Below are 19,302 nucleotides of genomic sequence, written 5' to 3'. Positions count from 1 at the left end.
GCAGACAAACTGTAGTATTTGTAACATGTCCATTAGAAAGAGTGATCGGTACTTACGGTCTGTCTTTTCTTTCTTTCTGTATCAAGGAGTGTAACAGAAAACCTAGCTAAAATAGACATTTATATTTCCATATGACAAGAAGTCTAGAGGTAAAGAGTTGCTGGTGTTTTCTCGATGATGTGATGTCAGAGCTCTGCAATTCGTTTGACCTTCACTTCATGGTTGCAAAATGGCTGCTGCAAATCCAGGGATCACATCTTCACCCTGGGTTCGAAGGCGGGAAGGCAAGCAGAAAGTGTATTCTTCAGGAGCTTTTCTCAAAGAGGTAAAATGTCTTCCAAACTATTGCAACCACTAAGGGAGTTCCCCTTACATACCATTAGTGAGCACTTTACTAGATTATCATCCCTAGTTTAGGCTCTGGACCCACCTTTCTACACCAAAGGGAATCTTCTCCATGCCTAAAGAAAACTGGAATTCTGGTTAGCAAGGAATAAATGGGGGAATGACTGGAGGCAGTGAACACTGCCACATTTTCCAGTCTGTTCCTCAACAACTGTAAACCAGCCTCTCCCGGTCCCTCTCTTGAAACATCTTTGATTAATATCATCAGTGACTTTTAGACCTTTTCATCCATGTTTATTTTTCTAATTTATCACTTTTTGTGGTTCTCAACCACACCCTCCCTCTAATTTCTTCGTTCATCACATATCCATTCTTCTCCTCAGTGTAGTGGTGAGTATCCCCACCTGTCATCAAATATCCACTCATCACTTACTGTGTATCAGGCACTCTGCTAGGTGAAGAGAATATAGCAATGAATCATGCATAGCCTTGGCCCTCCACAAGTTTATGGTCTAGTGAAGGAGACAGGTGAACAAATAAATGCAGAAGAATCTCTGTGATCGAATGAAAGAAAATAGAGCACAAAGAAAGGCGCAGTCATTTATGTCACTCAGGCGCTATGCTTCTTTTCAGGGAAGGGAAGGGGTAGTACAGCCATCAACAAAGACAATCTCACTGTTGCCTGTTACCCACCCTAGGAAAATACAGATCTCTACAGAAAATGGGGAGCAGGATAGGAACCAGGGGAGGGCTACCTCTTCTGTTGCCCTGACAAATACAAATAGAATTCCAAACAATAGCCAGTCAATTGTTTCTATCCTTTCCTTTCCCTTCCCTTCCCTTCCCTTCCCTCCCCTCCCCTCCCCTCCCCTCCCCTCCCCTCCCCTCCCCTCCCCTTCCCTCCCCTCCCCTCCCCTCCCCTCCCCTCCTCTTCCCTCCTCTCCTTTCCCATACCCTCCCATCCTCCCTACTCTCCTCTCTTTTCTTTTCTAACTTCTAATAATGCAACTCATACAGGATCCACCCAGTATAGGGTTTATGGAGTGACATCCCTGATTTATTTACTTCATTCTGTGTTCTATCGAAGGGACCAGCTCTCGTTCCTAGACCCTGGATAGACCATGTCTCTACTCTCTTAATGTCAGGGCCTCATCACTGCGGATGGCAGGAAGGACACATTTGAGGAGATGTAAGCCTATCTGTGGAGTTGTAGAGTAGGATTGGGGGAGAAGGAAGGGCATGACAAGGAGAGAAATGAGGCTGGAGAGGTGGGTAAGGGCCAGTTCATGGTGGACTGAGGGGCGTGAACACACTTGGTAGGTCATAGGTTCCCCAACTTTCTCAGTTCATTGTACCTTTAGTGTCTCCGTGATTTTTTCATGATGTCTTAGGCCAAAGGAAATACCCAACAGTTCCCTTCATGGAGTAGTTATGTTCAAACGACATGATAGTGATAGTCTGGTGTCTAATAGATGTTGCACTTGCCTCACAAACAAAAAATATCCTGCTGTAACTCCATGAGCTCAACGTGGCACTCTAGGGGTGACTCATGTGCAGTTTGGGAACCATGATACAGGTAATCAAATTTGTTGTCATTTGGTGAATTAAATATTTGCTTTTGCATGTTAGAAAGATCACTCTCTCAAGCGTATTGCCGGGTTAATTGGAGTAAAGTCACGATGGGAGGTAGGGGGACCATGACTTAATGGTAACCATTTAGGAAAGAAATGGTCAGGATGTAAAATGAGATGAACGAACGAGAATGTCATTGAATCTAAGATATGTTATGGTGGTGGAATGGATAGGCTTGCCTTATCAATTGGTTTGGGAGAAAGAAAGAGACAGGGTGATTCCTAGATTGTAAGGTTGGGTTAAAAGGTACCTGAGGGTAGAGATATAGGAAGAAAAACATGTTCCTGGGAGGAACAGTTCCTGTTTTCATGTTGTCACTGAATTTGATGTCTATAAGGTCAGGACGGCTATATCGTGTTGCACATCAGGAATGGATCTGGAAAAGAAATAGAAATCGATAAGCTATCAGTATGTAGAGATGACAACATGAGAGCAAATGAGAGTAGATGAGATGTAGATCAGGGTAGACCAGACTAGAAGAAGCACGCCCATATTTAGACTCAACAGAGGAAGAGGGTCCTGCAAAGGAGCTGGAACCAGGAGAGGGGTCATGAAGCTTGTGTAAGGCATCCTGTTCCAATGAAGCCCGGACTCTTCCCTACTATTGCTCTGTTGTACTAGATATCACAGTCTACCTTTTCTTCTGTGTGTGTTGGGGGGGTGCAGCGGGAGTGCCGAGTAAAGCTTCATAGAGACAGAATCACAGAGAATCATGCATGGGCTTCATTCTGCGGTGGAGACTGCATTGGGGGTTGGGTGGGCGGGCAAGGGGCAAGGGGAGGTGAGTCGCACACGCTGAAAGGAAAGTTTTGTGCAGGGGCACCTCAGGCACATGTCCAAGGAGCTACCTTTTCTGAATCCCTGGCAAAGAAGCACGATTTTGATGCTGACATTTTAAGAGAAAATAAAGCAATGGTCTGTTTGCAGAATCAAATGCAAGACAGTGACAAAATAAGGACTGGAGAAAGCCCCTGCAATCTGACAATTTGGAGGGTTGTGGTGACTTATTTAAACACGTTGTTGCAGTAGAGGAAGGCAGAAACTGGAGGAGATCAGGCAATAGCAGACATGTAAACAAATAATAACAATGTAATATAATAAGATACGTTTTATATCAGGCAGGGTGACCTTCTCCTACTTCTGTATTTACTAACCACTTCTTATCAATGCCTGTTACTAGTAGAATAATTTCTGACCGCTCTGAAAAGTCTGTCCCCAGGGTTCTGTCCTAGTTCCTTTCTTCTGTCTGCTTGCATTTCCTAAGCAATTCCATCCAATTTAGGACCTTAACCAGCACCTACAGACCCACGATATCTCAATTTATATTTCTTTTTTTTTTTTAAGTCTATCTTTATTTATTTTGAGAGAGAGACAGAGAGCAAGCAGGGGAGGGGCAGAGAGAGAGGAAGAGAGAGAATCCCAAGCAGGCTCCACGCTGTCAGTGCAGAGCCCGATGCAGGGCTCAAACTCACAAACTGTGAGATCACGACCTGAGCCAAAGTCAAGAGTTGGACCGTTAACTGACTGAGCCACCCAGGTGCTCCTCTCAATTTATATTTCTAGTTCCCTGACTTTCTGAGCTTGAGTTCTACATGTGCACTACTGGGTACATGCTAGGTATTTAATCAATGTATACGAATTAATTTAAAAGTTGACCCTAAATGCATCGATGACGCAGAAGGAAATTTAAATGTCAAGTCACTGCATTTTACATAGTGAGTAGGGGAGAAGTGTTTCCCGCCAAATTTGTCATACAATTTCAGTAAATAACTGGAAGCTACGTGACAGTTTCAGCATGGGAATTGGGTTAGATCCAGAGAGTCGCAGTGAATCAATAGGTTAAAAGATGCAGATTTGCAAATCAGAATGCAGGTTCTGTTGCTAACTTGGGGCAATACAGCTAATTCTCTGTGCTTCATTTGCAAACTAGCAAACAATTCGAAGGCACAGTTTTGTTTCCTGTTTTTATTTATTTTTACTGAGATGTAGGTCGCCTGCCACCAAATTTCCCCTTTCAAAGTGTACGATTCAGTGTATATACAGAGTTGTGTAGCCATCACTAGTATCTAATTCCAGATCATTTTCATCACCTCCAGAAGAAACCCCAAGCCCTTCTCAGTCACCTCTCAATCCTCCCTCCCCCACTTTCTGCCTTCTCCTTTCCATCTCCACAGTTTTGCTTATTCTAGACATTTCAGATAAAAGGAATCATACCCTATGTGGTCTTCTGTGTCTGGCTTCTTTCCCTTAGCATGAAACAAACAAATAAACAAACAAACAAACAAACAAACCTTAGCATAAAGTGTTCAAGGTTCACTCATCCTACAGCATGTGTCAGTACCCCATTCCTTTTTATGGTTAAATCATACTCCATTCACTGGACACCCCACACTTTGTTGATCATTTAGTTCATCGCTTGATGGACTAGGTTGTTTCCACTTTTTAGCTATTATGAATAATGCTATTATAAACATTGTGCAAGTTTTTGTGTGGCTGTTTCCAATCGTCTAAGGGTGGAATTCCTGTGTCAGATGGTGACTCTGTGTTTAACATTTTGAGGCACTCCCGAACTGTTTTCCAAAGTGCCTGCATCACTCTACGCTCCCAGCAGCAATGTTTAAAGGTTCCAGTTTCGGGGCACCTGGGTGGCTCCGTCGGTTAAGCGGCCGAAGTCAGCTCAGGTCATGATCTCGTGGTCCGTGAGTTCGAGCCCCGCATCGGGCTCTGTGCTGACAGCTCAGAGCCTGGAGCCTGTTTCAGATTCTGTGTCTCCCTCTCTCTGACCCTCCCCCGTTCATGCTTTGTCTCTCTCTGTCTCAAAAATAAATAAACGTTAAAAAAAAAATTAAAAAAAATAAAGGTTCCAGTTTCTCCACATCCTCATCTACATTTGTTCATCTCTTTTATCATTGCCATGTTCGTAGATATGAACTAATAGCTCACTGTGGTTTGATCTGCATTTTGCTGATGACTAATGATATTGAGCAATTTTTTCACGTGTCTGTTGGCCAGTTGTATATCTTCTTTGGAGGAATGTCTACAAATGCTTTCCCATTTTTAAAGTGGGTTATTTTTCTTTTCATGAATGCATTGTAAGGGTTCTTTATATATCCAGATGTTAAACCCTTATCTGATATGTGATTTGCAAATATTTTCTCCTATTCTGTGGGTTTTATTTTCCGCTTTCTTTAAAAAATTTTTTTTTAATGTTTATTTATTTTTGAGAGAGAGAGAGAGAGACAGAGAGAGAGAGAGAGAGCGTGAGCCGGGGAGGGGCAGAGAGAGAGGGAGACACAGAATTGGAAAGAGGCTCCAGGTTCTGAACACAGAGAGACTGACGTGGGGCTCAAACCCATGAATTGTGTGATCATGACCTGAGCCAAAGTCAAGAGTTGGACACTTAACTGACTGAGCTCCCCAGGTACCCCTCCACTTTCTTGATAGAGTCCTTTGAGGCACCAAATTTTTAAAATTTTGATGACATTCAATTTATCTACTTTTTCTTGCATTGCTTGTGCCATTTTTAAAAAAGAAATTATTGCCTAATCCACAGTTATAAAAAACTATGGCCAATTTTTTTTCTACCAGTTTTAGCTCTTACATTGATGTTCTTTTTTTAATTTTATTTTTTTGAGTAGGCTTCACACCCAATGTGGGATTTGAATTCATGACCTTGAGATTCAGAGTCACATGCTCTACCAACTGAACCAAACAGGGGCCCCACATTAATTTTTGAGTTAATTTTTATATATGGTATGAGTTAGGGATCCAACTTCATTCTTCTTTATGTGGATATGTACTTGTCCCCTCTGTTGAAAAGACTGTATTGTCCTTATTGAACTATGTTTGCACTCTTGTTGGAAAGCATTTGGCCACGGCATTTGAGAACTTATGGGTTCTCAATTCTATTTCATTGATCTTTATGTCTATGCCAGTAGCATAACTACAGTTCCAAAACAGTGAAGTGAATTGCATTGAAGAAATTCTCATTCTCAACCTCCTTGGTAATTCAAGGGATTGCGAGTCTGGATTTTCTTTCATAACTTTTTAAAAAGAATTCTCCATGTCAAATCTCCCATTTAAAACAACTAAATTGTATGCACAAATCTAAATTTAAATGCTCACTGGCAGGGAACTTTTATATAATTCTACTTATGCTGATGATGTGGGCTTTGGCAATCTCTTTCTCTGTGTATTCTGTGAAGCAGTTAAAAAGGCAATTACAGGGAGGCCTGGCTGGCTCAGTGGGTAGAGCATGTGACTCTCTATTCAAAGTGCAAGTTCAAGCCCCACGTTGGGTGTGGAGCCTTCTTAAAAAAAAACAAAAAAGTCAATTTTGAATTGAGGTATTCAAATTCATATTGTTAGGATACTTAATGTTAATCTAACTTCGATGCTGGGGTTTCACTTCACACAAAACCCTTCAAATGATTAATTTTAGAAAAAAATACTTTGTTTATCCTATGGATTTACACTAGGAATTTAAAATGCCTTTCCTCTAAATGCAAGAATTCTCAGAAGCCCAAAATCTCAACTCTAGCATAATAGAATGTGCTGATTCAATTGTAGTCTCTGTACTTCTGTCATTGATACATTTCACAGAAAAAAGAAAAAGTATAAACAGTATTCCCTAGGTAGAGGAGATATGATAGCAAGGAGAGTCTGACATGAAGGAGAAAAAATAATTCTCTCAGACTGTCATAGACAGGTGTATTGGATTCTTTAAGAACAACTTTTAAAGGAGTTAAGGGAAGATCTTTTTTCTTAATAAGAAAAGGCTTTTTTCCCCCTAAGTAAAAAGATCAAAAGTTCTTTTTTGTTTTCACAAAGGGAGCACTTGGCACAATGTTTCTGTTGAGATTACTGGTTGAATTGTGCATGGATCCCCTGTTATCTCTGAGAGGATTTTTTTTTTTTTTATCTCTGTGATTATTTAGACAGTGTTAAATCTTTGGCAAAATCTCTGCTCCCCGCGTTTTCTTGGTCATGCTTAAGAACTGTGTGATAGTCAATTTTATGTGTCAATTTGACTGGGCTAAAGGATGCCCCGATAAGCTATTAAAACATTATTTCTGGGTGTGTCTGTGAAGTTGTTTCCAGAGGAGATTAGCATTTGAATTAGTAGACTGAGTAAAGAAAATCCCCCTCACCAATGTGGGCTGGCATCATCCATCTGAGGATGGATGGCTGGAGGGCCTGACTGGAACAAAATGGCAGAGGAAGGGCAAATTTGCTTTCTCCTTAAGCTGGGACAGCCATCTCTGCCCCAGACTTTGGCAGCCCTGGTTGTTAGAGCCTTTGCGTTTGGACTGGAATCACCAGCCTCCTGGGTCTCCAGCTCGCAGACAGCAGCTTGTGAGACTTCTCAGCCTCCATGACCCTGAGAGCCAGTCCTTCAAAACAAATCTTTTTCTGTATATCTGCGTATATCCTTTTAGTTCTACTTCTCTGGAGAATCCTAATACAAACTGTGGGAGGCAACCCAGGACTAGAGGAGGCGCCCTTGATTACGCCTTGACATACCCCAGCAGGTCTATGTGAATCTTAGAATTGCAGTCTTAGAAATTCGAGTTGATCTGTTCACCAAGGGGCTAACAGGTGTGGAAGACTTGATTCTTCATAAGCAAGTATAAGAAGGATTTGGTTTTTAAACTCTGCAACACTCAATGACCATTCATCAAGGGTTGCATCTTACCAAAGAATCAGAACCAATTCCATGCAATGGTTACTCCCCTTTCCGGTGGGTGTTTCTCAAGAGACGTAGTGTCGGATCAGAATTCTTTGGTGAATATGTAACTGAAACAAACAAACAAACAAACAAACAAGATGTGGTTCAGGGACTCCTATGTAAAAACTTAAATGATTATTTCAAGAATATTCCTGTTTAAGTGGTTGAGACCATTCACATAGTATGATGTAGAGATACTAAAAGTTCTATTTCTGCTAAATAGAATAGAATAGAATAGAATAGAATAGAATAGAATAGAATAGAATAGAATAGAAATAGAATAGAAAAGTTCTATTTCTGCTAAACTCATGATAACACCACCCATCTTTGTGCTTATTCTAGCCCATTTTATTTTATTTTATTTTATTTTATTTTACTTTACCAGTGTTTCAGATTGACGTTACAATGGCCAGTTTACTAAATGTGTCAGAGGGAGCAAAAGTACCTAACCTGAATCTAGTCATGAGGAAACACCAGACAAGCTGACATTTAGAGACATTTTACAAAATAACTGGCCTGTATTCTTTAGAAATGTCAACACCATCATGTGCAGGAGAGAGAAAGAGGGACGGATTCAAGAATGGTTACAGATTTAAAAAGGCTAAAGACACGACGATTGAATGCAAATCATGATCTTGAATTTTCTTTTGCAATAAAGGACCTTACTGGAACAATTGGTGAATGCCGAATAAGGTCTATATATTATGGCCTAGCTGTAACAATGCTGTTACCAATGTGAAAATGCTAACTTTGAAAATTGCACTGTGGTCATTTAATAAAATGCCTTCATTTTAGGAAACACACTGAAGTATTGAGGGGTTATCATGTCTGCAATTTACTCGGAAACAGATGAGGGAAAAAATATCCAGAGAAAGAAAGAGAACAGGGTAAAGTCAGTGTAGTAAGATATTACCATTTGGAAAATTTGGTTGAATTCTTCCTGCTACTCTTGCAACTTTTACTGGAGTCTGAAATTATGTCAAATAAAAAATTTGTAAGTAATGGGAGACTTTAAAGTTTCCCAATTGTTAAAAATAAGTTTGGGGCGCCTGGGTGGCTCGGTCGGTTAAGCGGCCGACTTCGGCTCAGGTCATGATGTCGCGGTCCGTGAGTTCGAGCCCCGCGTCGGGCTCTGTGCTGATGGCTCAGAGCCTGGAGCCTGTTTCAGATTCTGTGTCTCCCTCTCTCTGACCCTCCCCTGTTCATGCTCTGTCTCTCCCTGTCTCAAAAATAAACAAAACGTTAAAAAAATATAAAAAAAAATAAGTTTAACTGTAAGTACAAGATTCATTGCGTAATTAAAAAAAGAAAATCGAGTCAGCGTAGCCTAGTAGTTAGGAAAGTAGTGTGGAGAAGGTTGCCTTGATTTGAATCGTTGCTCTGTCACTTACAATTCTGTGATTTTGGGTAAGTTATTATGTTCTGAGTTTTCCCATCTGTTAGACAGTGATGATAATAATGGAACCTACCTCACAAGATTATTATAAAATTTAAACTAGTAAATATTTGCAAGGGATTTGAAAGAGCCCTTGACATGAAGTACTATGCAGGTATTTGTTAAATGAATACATTTAGGATAGCACTTTAGTCTTCATGGTATCGAAATCACCTTTAAGGATAGCAGTATTTTTTTTTAACTTTAAAAACTTTAAAATTTACAGAAGTTTTTCTAGAAACAACTGATTTGGATTCTTATTGTCTCTTCTTGAACCAATGTCAGATTCTTGTCATGACCCTTGATAACCTCTGATACTAATTTTTGGCCTGCTTCATTATTAGGAATCTGTAAAATCTGCTAATATTTTACCAAAAATATTTAATACAGTTCACTCATTTTCACTTTTATTTTCAATTATCCAATATACTTATCTAACATGCTAAGTCAAATGCTACAGGAGGCATAAACATGGTCTCATTTCCTTTTTTTTTTTTAATTTGTATTTATTTATTTTGAGATGAAGAGAGAGAACCAGCAGGGGTGGGACAAAGAGAGGAAGAGAGACAATCCCAAGCAGGCTCCGTGCTGTCAGCACAGAGCCCAATGCAGGGCTCGAACTCAGCAACTGTGAGGTCGTGACCTGAGCTGCAGACAAGAGTCGGACGCTTAACTGACTGAACCACCAGGCACCCAGAATGGATCACATTTCTGACCTCAAGGAGTATACGAAGGGGGCATTAAGTGCTAGATGGTTTACAAGAGGGAAAGATTATATCTAGTTCTCAAACTAGAGCAGAAAAGGCTTCATAGAGAAAAAGTCTTCACTATATGAGCCTGAAGAAAGCATAAGGCTTCAACAGGCAAGATGGCCAAGAGAGGGTGTTCTCCGTAGAGGGACGAGCAAAAACAAAGCACAGCGACCAGGACCAGCAGGCGTTACCTTGGGCAAATTATCTGAAGTTTAGATAGATTTGGAGTTTAAATTTTAAACCGCTGTAAGCCTTAGTTTTCTTATCCATAAAATGGGCATAACAACAGTCCCCATCTTACAGAGTAGATGAGAGAGAAATATAATGAATGCGACTGACAGTAAATGCTCATTAAACGTTATTATTTTGGTTGCCCAGTTGTTGGAAACGAGCTGTATGTCAGGAAATAGGTATATTGGATATATTGGGTTAATACTGAATGGTGGGAATGAGTGTGCAAAGGAAATGAAGTGAAAGTTGAGAGAAGTTATGAAGGTAGAATCTGTGACTTTGGGCCCAACCAAAGGTAAGAAAGAAAGGAAACTGAGATGATGTCAAGGTTTCAACTCGGGTGCTGGAAGAGTAGAAGCGTCCTTACAGGGCCACCAGCTACCTTGTCAAGGGCCAAACCTCATAACTTTGTCCCTCATGAACGCTGGACATTGGGCTAGTACTTTACTCATGTTATCACATATTTGAAAAATATCCTTTTCATGGGTTCCTACTTTAAATATAATAAATAAATACGAGATTTAAATAAATTTAAATAGGTATTTCAATAAATGTAATTTAAAAATATAATTAAGGGGCGCCTGGGTGGCTCAGTCGGTTGAACGTCCGACTTCGGCTCAGGTCACGATCTTGCGGTCCGTGAGTTCGAGCCCCGCGTCGGGCTCTGGGCTGATGGCTCAGAGCCTGGAGCCTGCTTCCAATTCTGTGTCTCCCCCTCTCTCTGCCCCCTCCCTGTTCATGCTGTGTCTCTCTCTGTCTCAAAAATAAATAAACGTTAAAAAATATATATATATAATTTAAAAAAATAAATAAATACGAGAGCACTCACTATGTCCAATAGTCTAGGATGAATCATTTTGTAATACTGCAAAATCTTTTTTTCCAAATATGGATTTAGCTGAGCTTGCTTTGTATATATGCACACACACATGCATATAATATTATATATACATATATATTTATATATAATATACATATATATATAGATGCTATGGTTCACAATTCACGGAGTGGGCAGTTCATTGAGTACCTGCTCTTTAAAAGATACAGTCATCCTAATGACTTAGTTGACTTTAATTCGAGGTTTCCTGTTCATTTTCTGGAAAGCAGCTGCAAGGAGAGAGCTATTCTTGGGGCGTTAGTCTGCACCCTACCCCTATACCTGAAACTCCATTGGGACTGTGGAAACGGGGGGCAATGGCTTCACCCTACATCTTTCTCTGCCTTTACTGGGAACATCTGGAGTTCACCAGGACCGTGACAGGGACTGTCACGTATTGCTCCTGAATAAATCCTCTTGGCCGTAATGACTAGAGGCTTAGATCCTCTGGTTTAATGTAAGTTGCACCTTCTGATTGGATTAGATATTATTCTTTCATTTCCGTTACAGGAGGTCTAAAGGGTTATAACTTTTTGAAAAATGTAAACAGTGTATCTGCATAACGTCTTAAAAGTGAGAGAAATATATTCATGTGTTATTTTGCAATAGCTCTGTGAGTTAGGCAGTGCAAAGATGATAAATTCTCAAGAGGAGGAAGCAGAGGCACACTGACTCCAAGACGGGCAGTATTTAGCACTCTTCCTTCTCTATCTTGCTACCTTGCTGAATGAACTCCGTCCACACTGGTTTTCTCCTATTTCTGAGTTCCTCAACTGACTGACCGTTCCCTCCCACCTCCAGGCAGTTCACAGCTGAGAAACTGAGTCTCCCTTTGCCAGTTGCCGATTTTCTTTATTCTTTTGAAGGGAATGGAAAGAGGATATCTGTTCTGATTTTTTTTTTTTTATGTTTGTTTATTTACTTTGAGAGAGAGCGTGCGAGCGGGGGAAAGGGGCAGAGGGAGAGAGAGAATCTTAAGCAGGGCTCCACACACAGTGCAGAGCCTGAGTGGGGCTAGATCTCACGAACCCTGAGGTCATGGCCTGAGCCGAAATCAAGAGTCGGACACTTAACTGAATGAGCCACCCAGGCATGCCTCTTCTGATTTTTTTTTTTTTAGTGTTAATTTTTAATAGGTCAATTCAGACTGATAGGTCTGCCAGTTCAGCAGCACATTCACTGTATAGATGGCATAGCAAAAAACTATTGCCTCCAAGTGTTTCTGTGAAAGCATCATGGGAAATACAAGGCTGTGGCTTCTGTATTAACAGTGTTGTGGTCAAGAAATGGACTATGAGGTAGAACCTATCCAAATTACTGAGATAACTGTAGGCTTCTTTTCCCGGAGAAGTTTCTGGCGTATACTAAAGAAAGTTAAAATCCGTGCTGTCCCCCAACCCCCATAATTTCTAGCTGAGGCCAAGATTCTTCTGGTCTGGACACAGTTGAAATCATCAACACAGTTTGTGAATAATACTTTCCCACTAATGAAAAAAGCAATGACTAAAATTTTAGATCTGTATAATTTGGCAAAACCATACAGATGATTTCCATATACAAACGAAAGCTTTGTGATGAATAAACTATAGTTTTAATAATTTTCGTCTGACACGTTAGGTAGTGTATCAATATATTATTTCTGCCTCTCTACCTTTTCTCTTAAATCATGTCTATTAAATTAAAAGTGAAATGGAGATAATTATCTGAGTAATTTCACAAAACTTTCCCACTAAGTGAGACAATTTTAAAAATGAAGAAGGGGCTCCTGGGTGGCTCAGTTGGTTAAGTGTCCGCTTCGGCTCAGGTCATGATCTCATGGTCCGTGAATCCCAAATAGTAGTAGCATAGAATAATCTAGCATTTCATTGTCTTCAGTAACTAACCATCATACATCTACCATTAATTACTATGAAAGGGGGAACCCGGCTGGCTCAATCTGTAGAGCATGTGACTCTTGATCTTGAGGTTGTAAATTCGAGCTCCATAGTGGGGAGAGAGCTTACTTAAAAAAAGAAGAAAGTTTAAAAGCTAGATCTAGATTTTTATGTTTGAAATACAACATTACAAACAAAACCAGCTATATATAGTATTTTCCGAGTGCCAGAAACTGTTCTAAGTGCTTGTCTGATTTTACCCTCAAGATGAATGCTAAGAATGAATCCTAACATGCACATACTATTATTATCTCCCTCTTACAGTTGAGGAAACTGAGGCACAGAGAGGTTAAATGACCTGCCCAATGGCACACAGCCATTAAGCATAGAGCTAGGTTCCAATCTAGGCAGCCTGAGTACAGCATGCATGCACTTAACCATTACGCTCTTTACCAATTCTGGCTTTAAAATGCAGAAATATTCATGGGTGCCTGGGTGGCTCAGTTGGTTAAGCGTCCGACCTCAGGTCATGATTTCATGGTTCATGGGATCGAGCCCCAGGTCAGGCTCTGTGCTGACAGCTCAGAGCTTGGAGCCTGCTTCGGATTCTGTGTCTTCCTCTCTCTCTGCCCCTCCTCCACTCCCTCTCTCTCTCTCTCTCTCTCTCTCTGTAAACATTAAAAAAGAATGAAATGGAAATAATTATCTGAATAATTTCACAAAACTTTCCAGCTAAGAGACAATTTTAAAAATGAAGAAGGGGCGAGCAGGTGGCTTGGTCAATTAAGCATTCACTCTCTGCTCAGGTCCTGATCTCCCAGCAGGCAGCCTGCTTGGGATTGTCTCTCTCCCTCTCTCTGCTCCTCACTGACTCATGTGCGCGTGCACTCTCTCTCTCTTAAAATAAATAAATAAAAAATAAAAGTGATGAAGACACAATATTCTAAAATATCTTTCTTAATTTTCTTAGTTTGTGAGTAGACCCACCTTAGCAGTAAACTGTGGAAGCAATTGTTCTCTGTGAACAGTGTTTTGGACCCTGCCATTGGCCTGCTAACCTGACAACTGGCCCTTAGTCAACAGTTTTGAATGATACTTTTTGTGAGTAGGAAATAGAATTTAAACTTGAAACTGGCCGGAAGGGTTCAACTCTACTATAAGTCAGTTTTAAAACATGACTTCAATGGCTTTGGAAATTGGTCTCATAGTTTTCTTGCTCTCAGTGACACTTGGTTTAGTGTTCTCTTTTAACTTGTTTCCCGGTGCCACAATCTTCCATTTATTGAGATAATTTCTCCAACTCGCTGTATTTACACAAAAATCCTGACCCACTGGGTTTTTCATTTTTAACCACTCAGTCACCATCTTTCTGAAATACAGTCATTCAAAAGAATGAAGGTCATGTATCAGTGTGTTAATGGGAATCCTGTGAGTTGCCTATTCTGTTGGTCTGAGGCTGGAGGCACGTTATTCGAAAGCATTGGACTCGTGCTACCTGGAAGGTCTATAAATCAACGTGGTCCATCTTGCCTTGTCTGGTAAGACGGGTGGATCCCATTTGCACAGATGTTCTTTCTCTCCCTCTCTCTCTTTTTTCCCCTCTAAGAAGGAAATAAAATATATAGGCCCATTAATCTGCACGGGTCAGCCTCTTTGATAGGGCACATTCTTGGAAGAGGTAAAGTTCAATTGTGTATGATACACAAAAAGGGGGCAAAATGCTCAGTCCTTTTCACTTTTAGTAATTATAAAGACCTAAGTACTAATGAAGCCATAAAACTTGTTTATCTTAGGCTATCCTGAAATTTAAGAAAAGATAATGTATGCTTCTAAAATTACTCCAGTGGGCTTAATTTGGGTTTAAATACTGGGCATAGATAGAAGGCCTAAGAGGAAATAACTGCCAAGGTTTAGAGGACAACACATACTTTTATTTTTGTAAGGGGGCATTTTGCATAAAAGCTGTTTGATAGACAGCTTATTATTGGAGCAAAACACTGAGGTTCCATTTAGTATATTTAATATTTACACGTTCTTTTGAAGTATTTTCAAGAAATGACACCAAAAACAAAAAACACAAAAAACAAAAAAGAGACAAAGCTAATGAGCCGTGAAATAGCCATTTATTTTATTAAAAAATATGAACAACAGAACCAGACTCAAGACTGAGTTTAAAAACAAATGTGGCATTCCACATAGACACATTTTTAGCATGCAAATTAATATTCCGTTTTGAATCAGTTTTTCTCATCAGCCGCTTCTCATTGTCTCTCTTTTTAGAAGTTAACCTGTTCGTATGATGACTGAAGTGAGCCAAAGAGCTGAAGGTATTCACATGAAAAGAACAGTTTCTAATATTATTTTAAGCAGGAGGGTTAATGCTGAATGAAGGGGTGATGAGGGACCTCCTTGCAGTTTGCTCTCACTGAACAGACACAGGAACAACAGCAGCCGAAAGGACACTCACTTTGGTATCCACAGAAGTAAAACCAGCACGGTAGTCATAGCTCACAATAACAGGTGCATAAAATACAAACGAAGGTTCCTCATCGTGTGTGAAGGTAGCAGCATAAAACGAAATAAGACTCATTAGCTATTCTTTAGAAGCGCTTCCTGGATTCCCCCCCCCCAAACTCAGAATTTTCGAGTCCATTTCTAAAAAGTTTGTTTAAAGACGACTGGTACAGCTGGGTGTGAATTCACAGCTGTTTCATGTCCCAGTGCTTTCAAGGAATCCTGCTAATTGTTTTCCAAAGCCAATTTAAATTGCCTTATCAAGCCACAGGAACTCCAAATGTTGATTGGACTGAGGATGTAGCCACAACCTCTATAAATCACAAAACGAATTCTTTCTCCAGGCATTCTGGACAAAGCAATGTAGTGACTGTTCAAAATTTAAATACAGAGTTGTCAAGTGGAAACGAGCAGTTATTTGAGGAGAGAAGAGGCAAAAAAGAGTGTTGAGCGTTTTGAAGAGTACCTCAACGGGCATCTGGAAATAGTCACACACAAAGGGGAAAATTTTCAGAGAGAGCATCTACAGAGATTTTTGTCAACAGCTAGGGATTTTTAGGAGTTAGAAATCATTCTTTTTTTTCTTAACTTCTTTTTCCTCAATTGGGCTATAAATATCCTGCGAGACGTGTGTTTCAAGTGGCATGGCTCAAATGTGCGTATTTAGGCTACATCTTAGGGAGCATGAAGGGCGATTTAGCAATGAACTAGAATGCACAGGACTAATGAATGTTACTGTATGTAGCTTTTTCCTAGAGCTCTTTTCCAATAAAAACATGTCAGTGACAGATAATTGCAAGCAGGCCAGTACGTGACAAGCAAATGGGGATTGCCTATATGCACTTAATAATACCTGGAAAATAAAAATAAAGAACGCAAATAAATACAATTCAGATAACCTTATGAATGCCACACAAGTAAATCATGAAGATTAGCGAACAAAACACTGGACAAAGAGTTTGAAACAAAAGGCAAGTTTCTCAGCTCACAAGATTAAATTTTTTATTTCCCTATAAAAAGGAAACATCAGAAATAGTTATCTTCTTGGAACAGAACGTTCCAAACGGGAACTGGGGGAAAAAACAAACAAAAATACGACAGTATTTTAATTCACGCTGCAATCTGAAATTCTCCTCGATCTTGCTGTATTTTATAACTTCCCAATATGCTTTAAAGGCTGAAAATAAAATGAAGACACGTAGATATACTGAGTGAAAGATTCTGATTTTAATAATATGAATCGGGAAACAGCAGAGAAAATAACAGTCGCTCATTGCCTTTACACTTCCTCATAGAAGCTATAGCTGGCGCACCAAGCGGCACAGGAGTCTCTGTGGCGCAATCGGTTAGCGCGTTCGGCTGTTAACCGAAAGGTTGGTGGTTCGAGCCCACCCAGGGACGGCCCCGTCTTTTGCGGGTTTGTCGCCGGTACTTTTGCACAATTCTTGGGAGTTCAGACCTACAGACAACTCGGAGGTGGATATCCGGGGGTTGAGGGAAAAGAAACCGCCCAACTCCCTTCGCCGCCCACCCTGCGTGCCGCTCTTCAGCTTCCGGGAGCGCTGGCGGCCCCTCCCCCAGCCGTCCCCTGCTGGAGACGGGCAGGTGGGCTGTTCCTGCCGTTCCCCGGGGTCGGCGGGAGGGTCCAGCGCCTTAAAGCGCGCGCGTACTTCCACTTGTGATCGCCCAGTTCCCAAACTCAGGCCGCTGGGTGCCCAAAGGAGCCCTCGTCCTCCTCGCTCTTTCCTGAAGCTCAGGCCGCACAAGTCCCTTCCCTGCCTCGCCAGGCTCCCGCGGGCTCCGAGCGGACCGACAGACTGGCGCGAGCGCCGAGAGCGCGCAGAGCCCGGGCGGGCCCCTCAGCCGCGCGCGCGCGGCCGCGCCGGGGCTCGAACCCGCCTCCGCAGCTCCGAGCGGCCCCGGAGGCCCCGGCGGCGGGAGCGCGGCCCGAGCTGCTCTCGTTCTGCTTCAGGACCCCTGAAATGTCAGAGGTCGCGTGCATGTATGTATTTAAAAGGTGCCAAGTTCAAGCTGCACATTGATTTAAAACTCTTCACGGTTTTTAACACTAATGTTGAATCGTGCGTGCAACGTTGGTCTCTTCCCCGTCCGCGTAAGCATAAACTCCCGTATAATAACTTCAACGTTGACTCTTCCTGGTACTGGTGAATTCAGAAATGTTTGTTCTAAAGCCTTTGAGGGGGCTCGATCGTAGGCGCATTTATGTATTACATTTCACTTTTTATACTCAAGGGGCAGAATTTTATAGAGGATGGAAAGGACCTGCCACATTTCCCATCTATTCGGAAAGGGAGCAAACCTGCTTTTTGTTTTTGTCTTTTAACAGCTGTGTGACTGTGTTAAACTTAAAAAAAAATTATGAGAAAGATTCAAAGTGAAACTGCTAACATATTTTGCTTCGATAAGCATATACGATGTAGTTCACAAAATGCAAAGTCCTCTGAAAATAGTTACCTTGTACTTCATTCTCTAAATATATGCTGCCTTTCAGAAGTAATCATAGTTTCTTCATAATTATGGTCTTGGGTCTAGATTACAGAAATGTGAAGGATGGTTCTGGAGAAAAGGGATGTTTTATTCCCGCAAATGAATAGTTACGCTTTTCTTTGTATTTTCAGGTGTACATGTTAATTAGGGCTCACATTTAGTGAGTGTTCAGTCCTGGCCAGTCACTGCTCTGAGTGCTTTCATGGAAGAAAGTGCGATCCTTACAACAACCCTTCCAGGTAGGTCCTACTGTTGCCACTGTACAGATGAGCTACCGGAAGCAAGGTGCAGTGGGCCGATTTGCCTGAATCTGCAGTTAGTCACTAGCGTGGTACAGATTTGAACCCAGGCAGTCAGGCTCCAGAGCCCATGCTCCTCACTGTTGTACTATACTTCTCCTTCTGACTTAGAGCTCCTTGATTAATTAGTTAATTTAAAACCAAAGGTGATATTTTTAATGAATTTTTATGACGTTTCATTAACATTTTGTTCCAGAGTTCATGAAGGAAAAAAGAAACCCATGGAACATTCATGGAATACTAAAGGGCATTGTTAAATTGCACATTCATTGTGCTGCTTCGTTTTATTGAAATGAAAACTGGGTAGGAACATGAAATCTTAATGTGAAATGGATCTTTGGGAAACAATTTGATAGCATTTCCTTGGAGAAGGCAAGATTAGAAACAAAGACAGGCTGGAATAGCCCAGGCAAAATAGGGAAGAAAGATAGAAAGAATAGATTCAAGCATGGGGCCTAATGTAGAGCCTAAGGATTCTTGGACTGATGTTTGGCCTTTGGGATATACCCATACAGACCCCGATTTCGGGACCCTTTTGGGAGATAGCACCACGGTTGGCCCTGGACAGGTGCCTAGGCGGCAGTTTTAAATTTGATCCTAAAATTTTTTCCGTATGTTCAATCTCATCCTATTTCGGGGATTAATAGGATTTAGAGGCCAGAAAGTAAAGAGGAGGGATTAAGTGAGAATGGAGACGGGGCAAAGAGTGCAAAACTGCCCTCTAATGTAAGTAGTTGATTTTATTATGTAGGCAAGTGCTTAGTGCATTTCTTTGTACTCGCTGTTGCATACAGAGAAGACAGGTGGGAAGCCTTTTAGAAAAATCGCTTAAATATTTATGGAGAAATTGGCTTTGTAAAATTTCAGTGTGTACTACTTGTAGATGTTGCAATTCATGCTACTTTTGGGGAGCGTTACTTGGTTTTCAGTGTCTTGGTTCTGTGATACCAACAAAGCCCAGAAATGTGTCGAGATCATTCAGATCATTAATTGAAGACTGAAGAGCCTTTAACAGTCTATGTCGAGCATCTGAGTATGTAAATATGTTCCTAATATTGTTATCAAACAGTTGTATCCTTAAACTTCATGTATAAAGTATGAGAA

The 19,302-nt window shown here is 41.0% G+C and overlaps 1 protein-coding gene and 1 non-coding gene across 2 annotated transcripts; both read left to right on the top strand.

Moving 5' to 3' along the window:
- The first annotated feature begins 229 nt into the window (after positions 1-229).
- LOC113603728 (uncharacterized) lies at positions 230-19,251 on the top strand. Its single transcript, XM_053199611.1, has 3 exons — positions 230-325; positions 16,742-17,393; positions 18,031-19,251. Exons 1-3 carry the CDS (start codon positions 230-232, stop codon positions 18,045-18,047), a joined length of 765 nt encoding a protein of 254 aa, XP_053055586.1. The 3' UTR covers positions 18,048-19,251.
- Positions 16,719-16,792, top strand: TRNAN-GUU (transfer RNA asparagine (anticodon GUU)). The gene has a single exon. It is a non-coding gene; the product is annotated as a tRNA-Asn (tRNA).
- Positions 19,252-19,302: the final 51 nt, after the last annotated feature.

The sequence above is a fragment of the Acinonyx jubatus genome, chromosome B4, assembly GCF_027475565.1.
Source record: "Acinonyx jubatus isolate Ajub_Pintada_27869175 chromosome B4, VMU_Ajub_asm_v1.0, whole genome shotgun sequence".
Lineage (NCBI taxonomy): Eukaryota > Metazoa > Chordata > Mammalia > Carnivora > Felidae > Acinonyx > Acinonyx jubatus.
This window is presented reverse-complemented; position numbering and strand designations above follow the sequence as displayed.

What these genes read in the sequence shown, in the direction of transcription:
- LOC113603728 (XM_053199611.1), top strand. Translation starts at nt 230, where the DNA reads ATGGCTGCTGCAAATCCAGGGATCACATCTTCACCCTGGGTTCGAAGG. An exon ending in CAGGAGCTTTTCTCAAAGAG is followed by an intron (nt 326 to 16,741) that starts GTAAAATGTCTT and finishes GCAATCGGTTAG; the next exon opens with CGCGTTCGGCTGTTAACCGA.